General features: G+C 49.4%; 1 protein-coding gene across 3 annotated transcripts; it reads left to right on the plus strand.

Annotated features, from left to right (window-relative positions):
* Positions 1–830: 830 nt before the first annotated feature.
* Positions 831–11,192, plus strand: LOC148653881 (rho-related GTP-binding protein RhoG-like). 3 transcript variants are annotated; one of them, XM_088596962.1, is made up of 3 exons: positions 831–920; positions 3,354–3,432; positions 4,109–11,192. In XM_088596962.1, the coding sequence occupies exon 3, from the start codon at positions 4,137–4,139 to the stop codon at positions 4,710–4,712; it is 576 nt and encodes a 191-aa protein (XP_088453088.1). In that variant the 5' UTR covers positions 831–920; positions 3,354–3,432; positions 4,109–4,136; the 3' UTR covers positions 4,713–11,192. The 3 variants fall into 3 exon arrangements, with proteins under 3 accessions (XP_088453088.1, XP_088453089.1, XP_088453086.1); XM_088596963.1 differs by having other exon boundaries at positions 837–915; XM_088596960.1 differs by having other exon boundaries at positions 840–1,361.
* The last annotated feature ends 1,034 nt before the right edge of the window (positions 11,193–12,226 follow it).

Consider the following 12,226-nt stretch of genomic DNA (forward strand, 5'->3'; position numbering starts at 1 on the left):
GATTCATGCTGCAGAGACCCGACAGATCTACTGCTCCCCCTGGTGGCACACATGTATCGGTGCTTCGTCGTTTCCGAGAACACGTTGACCGAAAGGGGGGGAAAAAACGGTTTTGTTTCGCTTCACGATAAGAGTTTGGTTCAGGGCATTTCCAGAAAAGGTATTTCTTCGGCTGCATAGAATGAAAAGTAAACAGTGAATTCAGAATCAGGACTTGTTTGTATACTGACTTTAAAAATGTACATCTTCCTTCGAGAAGCAACGATTGTTATAAGAATTTTTAACACTTATTCAATTCAATTTATTTTTACATAGCGCCTTTCACAACAAGGCTGCCCCAAGGCGCTTAACAATGCAATTGACGATACATTTTGTCAATACAGAACAGAAGACAACAGAGGAGAGGAACCAAAAAACTCCTTAGTAAGGAGAAAAAAAGCTCTAGGGGTCCAAGGTCAACTGGTTGCCCAACCCTTTTGGGCATGCTAACATTATATAATTAAAAAAAGGAAATACTGAGGGTATTAATCCATCCATCATGTCTTCTGTGTGTTAGTACTCCATGCAGATCTCTGTAGACCAGTAAATTCCTCCTAAACGCTAGCTATAATATGTGAAAAGACAGGTTTTAAGAAGTGTAAAAATAAAAAAAAACATTCGTCGGGCAGCTGCACGATATGTACCTTCAGAAAGCCAGAAAACTCAATTTCCCGAAAGCCTTTGAGTTTAGAGACCGGTGGGGAAAAGCGGAAGTAGACGAAAGGTAGGAAAACAATTTCCTTGGAAGGTTTTTTGGAGACAAAAAAACTTCATTTCCCACCGTCCAGCAGTGGAGCATGCGCAGTCCGTATTTGGGGCAGCTCCCCGGATGCGGGTCTGACTGAGAGACGGAGAGCGCGAGTCGTGAGCGAGGCGGTGAGGTGGTGAAGGTTTATTTAATTATATTCTGATCATAGTCTTTTGATTTGCGATCGGGGGGAGGATTTGCGGAATCTGTCGTTTTTTTCCCTCGATCTGCCTGCTGCCATTTTTGCACGAAGACTGATACGAACGCCCCCCCTCCCCGCACACACAATAAATCAGTCCTCCAGCACACGGCACTTAAATCAAAGCTGAGTTCAACGTAAATTATAGACTTACTGCCTTCGCGGCGTTCCCGGATCGCTAGTTTCGATTTAAGAGCATTTCTGGGTCGATTTTCTTAAGGCAGAAATGGCCTGTAGTTGAAAACAGGAAAACCGTTTCACCACAGAGTGGTTTAGTCATCCAAGCGCTCTCCAATGCCTTCAAACTCCCAATGTTGTCTAGATCAGCCAGCTGAAAAGTAACAGGGGCCGCCGGGGACTGCGGAGTGTGCATTGGTGAGTCGGCGTAACTGACGATTCTGCTTTTAAGCCGCCGTCGTTTTTGTCATTTCTTTTTTTTTAAATGAGTAAAGCGAGGTGGGTGTTTGGTCTGCCCGGGCCGGGGTGGGCGGAAAGGTACTCCCGGTGCGGTGTCTCGGAGGCCCGGCCCGGGTTTCTTACGAGCGAGTGGGGCTCGGCTGACGGAGAGGTGGGAGCAGGAAAGAGTCTACGGCCCTGATCTGACCCTGCTCAGCTACGAAAAAAAATTATATATTCGGGTCCTGTGAATGTGCTTAATAGGAGACCATGCTGTCCGGAGCCATCAGGGTTAGATTCTAGGAGGGGCGCAGAGCCGATTGCACGGCAGTCTGGTCCACTTCGTGTTTTAAAAGCTGCCAGGCTCTCTGGTACAAGGGAACAAGTAATAGGTTTATGCCATGCTGGGAAAAAAAGAAGAAAGAAAACACAACGTTTAGGCCGTGGAGCCTTCTTCAGGTGTGAGACTGACTCACATGGAATCAATCTATTAGTTGTTCCTTTGCAGCCTACCCATGCTGACGCAGCTGCCCACCTGAACTGCTCTCTGGTACAAGCCCGTGTCTGCTGATGCTCCTTGATTATGCTTTATTATGCTTTATTACCTTATTTTCCGTACATCTTAAGTACACGTTAGATGTATTTTTTTTTTTTAGACAAGATGGGCGTGCTCTCTGGGCTCACTTTTATTCTTTATCGGTTCAAGTGCGGTTTGTAAAACTTGACCTGGATTGAACTGCACAACAATGGGAGTGTTATTACCATTTGTGGCCAGGCTTTGTGTTTTTCTAGTGGGAGTGGACAACGGTAGATGGTACCTTCTCCGGTCCCCGTCTCCGGGGGCTGATGAAGCCAGTTCAGAGATGGGGATTATTAGGAGGCCATGACTGGTGATGGCCAATGGGAAATTTGGCCTGGTTGCCGGGGTGACACCCCTACTCTTTTCGAGAAACACCCTGGGATTTTTAATGACCAGAGAGTCAGGACCTCGGTTTTACGTCTCATCCGAAGGACGGCGCCTGTTTACAGTATAGTGTCCCCGTCACTATACTGGGGCATTAGGACCCACATGGACTGCAGGGTGAGCACCCCCTGACCAGGCTCACACCAGCTGAGCTCCAGTGGGCTGCCAGTGGTGAGTTGCAGGGTGATAAGGCTGCTGGCAGTGTAGGACGTTCCTCTAAATCCCAGCATACACCTGTTTGCTGTTCTTTGATGCCAAAGCAGCGATGTCTTTTCTGATGACAGGGTGACAGAAGATCTGCATGCAGCGTCGGTTCTGCTCGCTGGCGCATCAGGCCAGATCTGAGAACTGATTTTGTTCACTTCTGCCTCACGTCTTCTGACCCGGCCTCGATGATGTGGTGGTGGCGCTGGCAGCCGTAGGCGACGGCACGCGCGTTTCCCTGTGGCGTGAGGAAGGCGGCGGGTGTCTGTCCAGGGGCCCGGTGACCCCAGTGCACCCTGGCGAGGTCGCTGAGCTTCACGACGCAAGGGAAACGCCAGCACCGCAACAGCGCTCTGTTTTTTCCTTTCCGTGCGTCGTGTACGAGCCGGAGCTCCAGGGGGCCGATGGAGAGCACTGCTGTTGTGTAACGGATCCGATTCAATCTGGCCTTTTCAAGCTGCTGGCTATTCTGCGAATTGTACCGATGGAACGGAATTTAAGGTTGCGTAATTTGACATTTTCAATCGCAGCCCAGTGACCAAGGCTGGGCCTGGTCAGTACTTGAATGGGAGACTTTAAAGGAAAAAAAAAACAGATGGTGGTGGACCTGTAGGTGGCGCTTTTCCACCTGGCACAGAATTTCCAAACCCAAGGCCAAGGGTGGTGACCAAAGACACTGTCCTGTAGGAGTTTCTGTCCTTTGGATGACTAAATTCACCCACTCTCGTCATTTTTTGGATGTTCCCTCTTTGCTAAGACAAAGCCCTTCCTTGTCTTTAATCCTTCCTGTCTTTGTTCCGCAGACGGCAGATCGGCTGGCGGGAGTTTCTGTGCAGACCTGTGTGCAGATACAGCATTTCCCCCTGGGAACAGCTCAGACAGGTGAGCATGCGTCTCCAATCTAAAGAGTCACTTTCTCATCTGTGCCAGTTGATCTTGATTTGATATTGTGCTGCCTAGCAGTTGCTGTGTCTCTCCACAGAGTACGGGGCATCAGGTGTCCCCTGCTCTCTGGGTTGACATAACTGGGTGGACTTTTTCTCTGTGCCTGGCCTTCTCTAGTTTCTCTTCCTTGTTTTTCAAAGTTAAACTTAAATGAGTTTACATTTGATGTACAGAGAGCTCTGTTCTGATGGTGCATTATCAGTAGCATTTTATAATAAAAGTGATACAATTGGTATTTCAAGATTCTGGGGAAAAACTGGTCTGCTGAGCTCTTGTCAGCCTGTCTTTCTGTTACTGTCCACTTTTTGCTCTGTCCTTTTCTTCTCCTGCCTGTTTCTCGTTAACTCCCTCTACAGTCTCTCTCTCCCGATTGATTCCCTGATTTCCCCAATATTCTGATTCTCTGATTTCCCCAATATTCTGATTTCCTGATTTCCTAGTTTCCCCAATATTCTGATTTCCCCAATGTTCTGATTCCCTGATTTCCCCAATGTTCTGATTCCCTGATTTCCCCGATTTCCTGATTTCCCCAGTATTCTGATTCCCTGATTTCCTGATTTCTCCAGTATTCTGATTCCCCATTCCCTGATTCCCTGAGACTTGTCTCCCCCAGGTGCCGGAGCCGGAGTGAATGAGGGAAGATGCAGACCATCAAGTGTGTGGTGGTTGGGGACGGGGCAGTGGGCAAGACCTGCCTGCTGATCTCTTACACGACCAACGCCTTCCCTGAGGAGTACATCCCCACCGTCTTCGACAACTACAGCGCGCAGATGAGCGTGGACGGGCGCACCGTCAGCCTGAACCTGTGGGACACGGCGGGCCAGGAGGAGTACGACCGCCTGCGCACGCTCTCCTACCCCCAGACCAACGTCTTCATCATCTGCTTCTCCATCGGCAGCCCCTCCTCCCACGCCAACGTGCGCCACAAGTGGCACCCCGAGGTGTCGCACCACTGCCCCAACGTGCCCATCCTCCTGGTGGGCACCAAGCGGGACCTGCGCGCCGACGGGGAGACGGTGAAGAAGCTGAAGGAGCAGGGCCTGGCGCCCACCACGCCCCAGCAGGGCAGCGCCCTGGCCAAGCAGGTCGGCGCCGTCAAGTACCTGGAGTGCTCGGCGCTGCAGCAGGAGGGCGTGCGCGAGGTGTTCGCGGAGGCCGTGCGCGCCGTGCTCTACCCCGTGGCCAAGAAGAACGCCAAGAAGTGCGTCCTGTTATAGTGCCGGAGGAGGGGGCGCAGTCGGACTGAGGCTCGGGCACGCCCCCCTCCCACTCCCTCTCGTGTCCTGTCTGCAACCCCTCCCCCCACCCCCCCACTTTTTAACGATGATTGTGGAATAATTTGCATTTCAAGGATTTTTTTTTACCACTGACGCGTGTAAGGAAGGCGCCGGGGTCAGAGCAGGGGGCTGAGCAGGCACAGGTCGCCACGCCCTCTTCCACCTCGCAATTTACCGCTTTTTTTTTTCTCGAAATCGAAACCCCAGAGGACGCGAGAACGAAAGAAAAGTGAAATACCAAAAAAAAACAGACCTCGGTGTACCCACACACACCCACTTTTTTTTTTTCCGTGGGGAGGAGGAGGAGGAGGGGGGGGGACACCTCATTTTCCTCAGTCCCGACCCCTCGTGTTATGTCTGTACCCCAGATCCTAGGGGCAACAGTGTCTGTGGAGCTGCCGGTGGAGAGAGCGAGGTGCTTGGAACGGGCCTGTACTGGAGCAGCACCGAACCCCCCAGCTGGTCTCGGGCCCAGCCGCAGTGCGTCAGGAGCAGGGGCTAGCCCCTCGAGCACAGCACCGCCGCCACCGGCACTGGGGTCCCGTGCCTGTCCCTTTAACTGGGTGCCTTTTTCCTCTCTCTTCAAGGACCTTTGTGCCAGTCTTTCAAGTCCCCCACTCGCGGCTGTGCGCGGGGGGGGGGGTGGAGGGGGTAAGGTATTACAGCGTTAGGTTTGACTGAAACGGAGGGGGGCAGTCTGGAGGTCTTCCCTGCAGCCCAGCACAGATCCCCCTCCGATCGGGGCGGAATAGGAGCTGTTGTCGGCCCCCTACTATCCATCTGTCCCCGCTTAAAGAGCAAGTCTTCTAAATCGGTTTCCCACTAGTTTTAGGGATTTTTGATCACGAATCCCACTGGGGTACACCGCCTCAGGCAAAGGAACCACCTGTTTTCTCTGATGCACGTTGCAGCCGACGTGACTTCAGAATAGCGACTTACGAAGGTGTGGAACCGGACAGTGTTTCTTCAGTGCTGAAACCGAGCGTACCAAATCTGTTGTTTTTTTTTCCCAGTTCCAGTTAACATTCCCCTGTTTTCCCATCTGCGAACCCCCAGTTTTTGACATGCAGCCCAGCGCGCTGATGCCTGCCGTGTTAAATCAGACTGGCAGACAGAGGGGGCTGAGTTTAATCTGGTCTTGGGCTGCGATGTGCAAACACAACAATTGAAATCATGTATTATGCTTTATTTTTAGGAATGTGCTTGTTTTATTATCAGTTCCAAATGAATTTCACTTTTCTGGAAACAGTTTTTTATATGCAGTTTTTTTTTTTTAGCCAAATGACTGTTTTATGTCGAAGAATCAATGTGCGTCTGAAGCTCAGGGTTTGGACTGGCTGGGTGAGACTGTGATGAGAGATGGACTGACGGGTCTGTCACCTGGGGACACTGTGGGCTTCTCTCTCTGACGGGTGTGTGTGTGTGAAGTCTGGCCATCTGCTCCGGCCTTTGATCGCCCCAGTCCTACATGCTTAACCAGAACCTCTTAAATCAGGGATGAGCAGGTCCAGTACATTAGGGAGAGATTTGTGTAAAATCTGCAGAACCTTTGAAGGTACACCCTAGTTAGCAAATTGCTAATAAAGCCTTAAAAGCAGACTTCTGATTCAAATAATTTGGCCTGGCGGGGGGGATGAAATGGAACAGCACTGGAGTTTTGAGCTCTGGGGTTTGCCAGCTCTGCTTTGGAATTATCAGTGTTAGCCTCGTCCTGCTAGGCAGCTGATCAGTTTGGCTGAGAAACAGAAGTTCACAGTGAGTAAACACTGGGTTGGTGCTGGGGCCTTGGAGGAGAGGATCTGGGAAGTCTCTTGACGTTTAAACCCTGCTCAGGGTGTCGAGAGAGGGACCGTGACAGTGGTCTAGGTTTTTGCTGACATTCATGTATTCGAAACACTCAATTGCGATTGACATGTAAAAGCAGATACATAGGTGTCTGGAGTATTTAATAGGCAGGCCAGGAACAACGCCTGTGCTCATGTATATGTCATACAGATGTCTGTGGCTTTAGACTTCTAGCTGCTGGGTCTTTTGTAACCACTTGTGAAAGGTTATAGCACGGTCATTCAGTGTCCAGCTTCAGTCTGATCTGGACACTGACCACTTCCCTGGCGGTGTCTCCTCCTCATTTCAGTTCACGGAGTGTCTGACCAGGCTGCGATGTTTGCTCTCTGCTCTGCCTGCTGTTCTCTTAATCCTCCCTCTGAATGGGATTACAGATGGACAGGAGAGGCAACGTTTGACCAAACTGTCCTGGAGGACGAAAGTGCACTTATTTTGCCTATTGCTTGTGATCTGCATTTTCAAAAGGTTCCAAGTGCCTTTTTGCTCTGTAGCCTTAATTGTACAGTGTTTGTATAGTGTTTGTGATGATGTGCAGGGGAGCTCTTTCTCTTTGTTTCAGATGTGCAGGTAGAGGTGTGGGGGCAGGTAGCTCAAGGTTTTTATAATCTCCCCTTTGGCTCATTGGGAGCTCCAGATGGAGGCCCCAGGAGCAAAGCTGCACAGATCTGAAAGACTGTGCGGATTCTAAAAGATAGCACGGCCAGGCCTCCCGTAGTCCGCCCCACGCCTAGGGGAGTTTGTGATCACCAGGCAGGAACTCCGCCTGTGCCTCCTCTTCACCTTTACCCCCAGCGGCACGACTGGCGTGATCGCGCGGAGGTTTCACTTTCAGTGCCCCCGCGGCGGCCTCAGTGTCAGCGCCCCCGTTAGAGTGCGTTCATCCGCCGATACGATTCTCAGCGTTGGCTTACCAGCAGTGTTTACTCTGCAGCTGGTAATGCAGCTGCCTTTGCCCTATCTCCGCACTCCCCTCCCCTTGCCTGTGTGGAAGGGTGGAGTCGTGCCCTGCCCTGTCCTGTCATGTCAAGACATGACGCGCACTGCAGTGCGACCGAACCCTACAGCTGGACTGCTTTCCTGCTGCATGGGCACCAGAAGAAACCAGGATCACGGCAGGCAGCAGGGAACAGAAAGCCTTTTAAGTTTCGGGTTTCTGTGCTGCAAATACAAGTGGGGTTCCTGAGCTGTTCTCTGGAGAAAACGGTGCCGTGGAAGATCGTGATCCGGGCAGGCAGGGAATCGAATGAGCCGCTGAGGGTGTTAATTTCGCACTTTAGTCTAAGAGCTGTGGGCAGGCTTAATTGCATGTTTGCTTGTGTTTTTGGGGGGCGTGCACAGGCCTGTGTCCCAGTCTGGGCTCTGACTGCGGGTGCCCTGCTTCATCGGGACCGCACATCGGAGCTTAGAGAGAGAATGCAGCTCTTGAGGTTGTAGACTTCCCAAACTGTGCTCCTCTCGGATGGTCTGCAGCTGCCCCCACTAGTGCCTGCGCAGAAGGAGATGTCAGGAGGTGCTTTTCCGACTGTTAAACCTGGCCCGAGTCTTCTTTTCCTGTGGCTTCGTTTCGGCGTCAAATATTTGCCGGGTTCAAACCTTGCAGCTTGCAGCTGGGGTGGCGTTCTGAGTGGATTGAACCGTTTGCACGCGCAGGTTGGTGTGGGAAGCTCTGTTCCGGTTGCAGCTGAGCTGATAAGGACCCAGCCGCTCACCCGGTCTCTTGGGGGTGAACGACAGACGGCAGAGTAACCCCTGTAGTCTGGGTGGGGTACGCCGTCTTGTGCAAGGGCTCGGGACTGCGGGAGGGCAGGTGTCGCTGCAGACTCGACTGCGCGATCCTTGTCAGGGTCAGGTACTCCAGGGTTTTAGTTTACAAAACGCATCAGGGAATGACGAAGACTATAATATCAAATTGGTGCTTAGGAGTTTAAGATCCTGGATAAAATGAAGCTCTCCCCACGGGGTTGTTCGTGAAGGTTGTGGTATAGGATTAGTTTCCGGATCTGTCCGAAAGAGACTAACCTTCAGACAAAGATAGCGTTGCTTCTGAAGTTCAACACAGGCTCTTGTTTTAAGCACGCATCAAGGCCCTTCTGATTGTAAGGTCAGACAGTCATGACTTTCTCGGGATTAAATCGGCGAGAAATCATGGGAGCTCACTGTGATACCTGCTTGCAGTGAGGAGTTGGCCAGCATGTGCTGAGCCAATGTAAGAGTCAAAGATTATCCATGGAGCGGTCTAGCAGGGTTTACTGCTCCTCTTGTTTGAGAATGATCATATTTCCATGCGAGGATCGAGTTTCTGATGGATGAACAGATCAGGGCTGAAGAGGAGGTGCAACAGAAACACTGTTAATACTCGGCTGGCAACGTGACAGAACCCTCCTTTCAGCTATTGTGCTAGTACCAAATTCTGTTGTCACAGCTATTCTTTGGAGTTTTTGAATAGGTAGACTCTTTTATGAGTGGCACAGGACTGTTTTTTTTTTTATTTACCCTCAGTCCCCAGTTAATCCTAATGCATACCTACCCATTTGGCAATTACCGAGTTTGGAGTCTCTTGCGAATGTAGGTCTTGGCTCATCACATTGACTCCTGTACTCACACAGGAAGAATGAGGAAGTGAAGACGGGTTCCTTTAATCCATCCGCCCATCGCGCTGTTCTGCCTTTATTTTGGCTTTCTTATTCATGCATGTTGGCATCGGTAGAGAAATCTGCGATTTGCATTTTGCAGGGAACAAATCCACAGGGCCCTATTCTTCCTCCCTCTCCTGTTCCTTGGCGTGTTCCTGGATATTAGTGCTTTCGGTTGCTTGTCTTTCCACAACCTGAGTTCTTCAGACGGATCTGCTGTTTCTGGCCTGTTTGTGTGGTGCTGAGCCCAGACACAGCTCACAGATGCACCAGGCTTCACAGGGGTGCAGTACTCCTGGTCTTGTTCCACAGAGCCCTGGTTACGTAGCTACCTTGTGCCACCATCAGGACTTGTTAGCTTGCCCATCAAGGATCACTTGGGTATATGCTTTTGTTGGAGCCTGACGGAGAGCAGGAGACTTCTCAGTTTTTAAGGCAAGCCGTCTGGCCCTTGGTACTCTGTAGTCGTCATTCCCTTAGAAATGTGATCAATGACGTCTGAGCATTAAAATCGTCCCATGTCAAGTCCGAACAGCTGATTCACTTATGTAAAAAACTGTTGGCTCTGCATAGTCTGGTCAGATACTAGTCCTCCCCTGGCTTGTGTTGACTTTTCTCCCAGCAGGTTTTCATTTCGGTGTCTGTGGTTTCTGTAGGGGGAAAATGTTCGTGCCCTTGTCTCATTCTCATCCCAGTATCGTTAATCTGGAAGAAGCACTGTATCGAGCCGTACCATATATTATAATAGTCTATGGCTTTTGTTTCACTTCATTTGAGTTTCTGTTGCCGCAATCACTATGCGGGCAGATGTGGCCTACAGGATGTCCTGTGGTCAGTTTGGCTGCAATAGCACCACTCTCAAATGTGCTCTTTTCATGCACACTGCTTAGACCATTGTTTTTTTTTTTTCTTCCGTTTACCGTTTGAGGTAGTAAATCGATTGGCAATTTTTCCGATCCATTATCACACCAACTCGATCCCAGTCGGAGTTTCAACCAGGAAAGGGCACGAAGGATATACCGCGTGTCCTGCAGTGTTAGGCTGGTCATTTAATTGTCAAAGAGAAAGTGGGGTGTAAATGTAAGTTAATCTGCACAGTTCGGCCCCCCCCCCTTCCCCTGCGATTTTATTTTGCAAGAGAGTGATCTAGCTGGACGATGCCCAAGAAGATGCTGAATCCAGAGTAAATCCTGCACAGAGTATCCCCCGTGTGGCGGAGCAGAGACGAGATCTGAAACTGTTGCAGCAGGTACAGGACTCCTGGAGTTCTTCTCTGACGCGTTAGAAATTCTGCAGAGACCCGTCTATCGCTGATGTCACTGCAAACAGAGGGTATCCAGGAAATGGTAGGGCTTCTTTAGAAGGTATGAGAGCAGACTCATCGCCACCTCCCCCAGGCAGAACTGAAGCCATTGTGTGCTGCTGAGATTGGGCAAGGGCCTGACCTGTGTTCAGGGATCCGAGTAGTTCTATAGCCTCTCAAAGGAACCTGTGGTAGTGATGGGAGGGGCCAGTCTCCACTCCTGTCTTAAATGTCGGGAGGGGGATTGGAGGAATGAGAGAGTCTTCTCTTGGCGAACGAGGAAAAGAAGGTACTTCAGGCTGCATCGGTGCATTTTCATCAGATGACATATCTCTTTTTCCAATGCTGAGTATGCCAGAGTATGTCTGTGTTGAGTCTGAATGAATGAGTGAAAGACAGTTTGTCATTTTCTCTCTCTTTTTTTTTTTAACTGACATAACTGTAGAAATGCTGTCAAAATGATGGATGACTGAGTGTCCCACAGCAAGTGCCTCAGATCATTCCTCTGCGGTGTGTGGTACTAAATTTATACACTGGGAACTTGATTTGTAGAATTTTTTTAACAATGTATTTGTATAAAAAGAACTAACAGGTAAATCGATTTTAAATTATGCTAAATAAAATTGTAAAGCTGCAAAAGAGAGACTGCGCAGTTCATTTGTCCTTGTGTGGTGGGCGGGTTCACATCCAGAACGGTTTTACATGTCCTTTTTCACTCACTGTTCTTGTAAGTTAGCCTGCAGGGTAGAGTAGATTCGGGATTGTTTGTCAGTATTTCTTACAAAATGATTTAGCTGTTACTTTCTGAAAGCTCCTTTCTGCCTGGCAGTTCCTTCCCTATGGATTATGTCTACTTTTTCCACAATGCACTAATTCAGAGTGCCTACTGTATTTAGGGAATATACAATATAGGTTCAAGATGTGTATACTGTATATATACTGCTGTCTCTGACATCTTGCATTGTTCCACTTCTTTCACCCAACGTTCTTCATTCTGACAGAATTCTGTAGTGAAATTCATCTGACGTTTTAGCTACATCTTATGATTCTGGAATGACAAGATTGTTTTTCACCCAAGCTAAGCCTTTTTAGCACCAGTCAGATTTATAATAGTCAAATATATATAATAGATGATGATAGTACAACATATTAATGGGGGCTTTGGGTAAATTGGTGATGCTCATAACATTAGTGCTTTGCAAGAGTGTTCAGACCCTTGCACGGTTTTCACATTTGGAGGCTTTGAAACGTGCGGTCATGACACTCTGAAATAGCAGCAATGAATCTGATGAGAGAGACAGACTCGGGTTCATGAGGTCTTCATGAGTCACTTCCTTTGGGGCAATGGCTTTTTGAGGTGAACACCGTGAGCTAATCATATCACAGCAGTGCAAAATAAAGGAAGTGTTAAAAAGAGCTTAATTTGTTGCACGATGCCAACGGCCTTTATTACTGGTGTTTATACAGTGTGGGTTAATACTTGGGGACAAGGTTCATATGGGATCTCAGATGTGGAAGTAATGTGCTTTTTGTGAAGGCAGTGTGGTCTCTGTTGCGAACTGCCCTGTGTTTACTGCTGTCTTCCCATTGTGATGTCCTGAGAGCCCGCGATGGAGAGGAAGGTTACTTCACACTCTTCGATTGCATGTGCACAAGGGAGGGAGGGGGCAGTC

This window comes from Lepisosteus platostomus, chromosome 10, assembly GCF_059453375.1.
Source record: "Lepisosteus platostomus isolate fLepPlt1 chromosome 10, fLepPlt1.hap1, whole genome shotgun sequence".
NCBI lineage: Eukaryota > Metazoa > Chordata > Actinopteri > Semionotiformes > Lepisosteidae > Lepisosteus > Lepisosteus platostomus.

Bases quoted from the DNA above. Each gene is read 5' to 3' on its own strand.
- LOC148653881 (XM_088596962.1), top strand. From the start codon at position 4,137: ATGCAGACCATCAAGTGTGTGGTGGTTGGGGACGGGGCAGTGGGCAAG.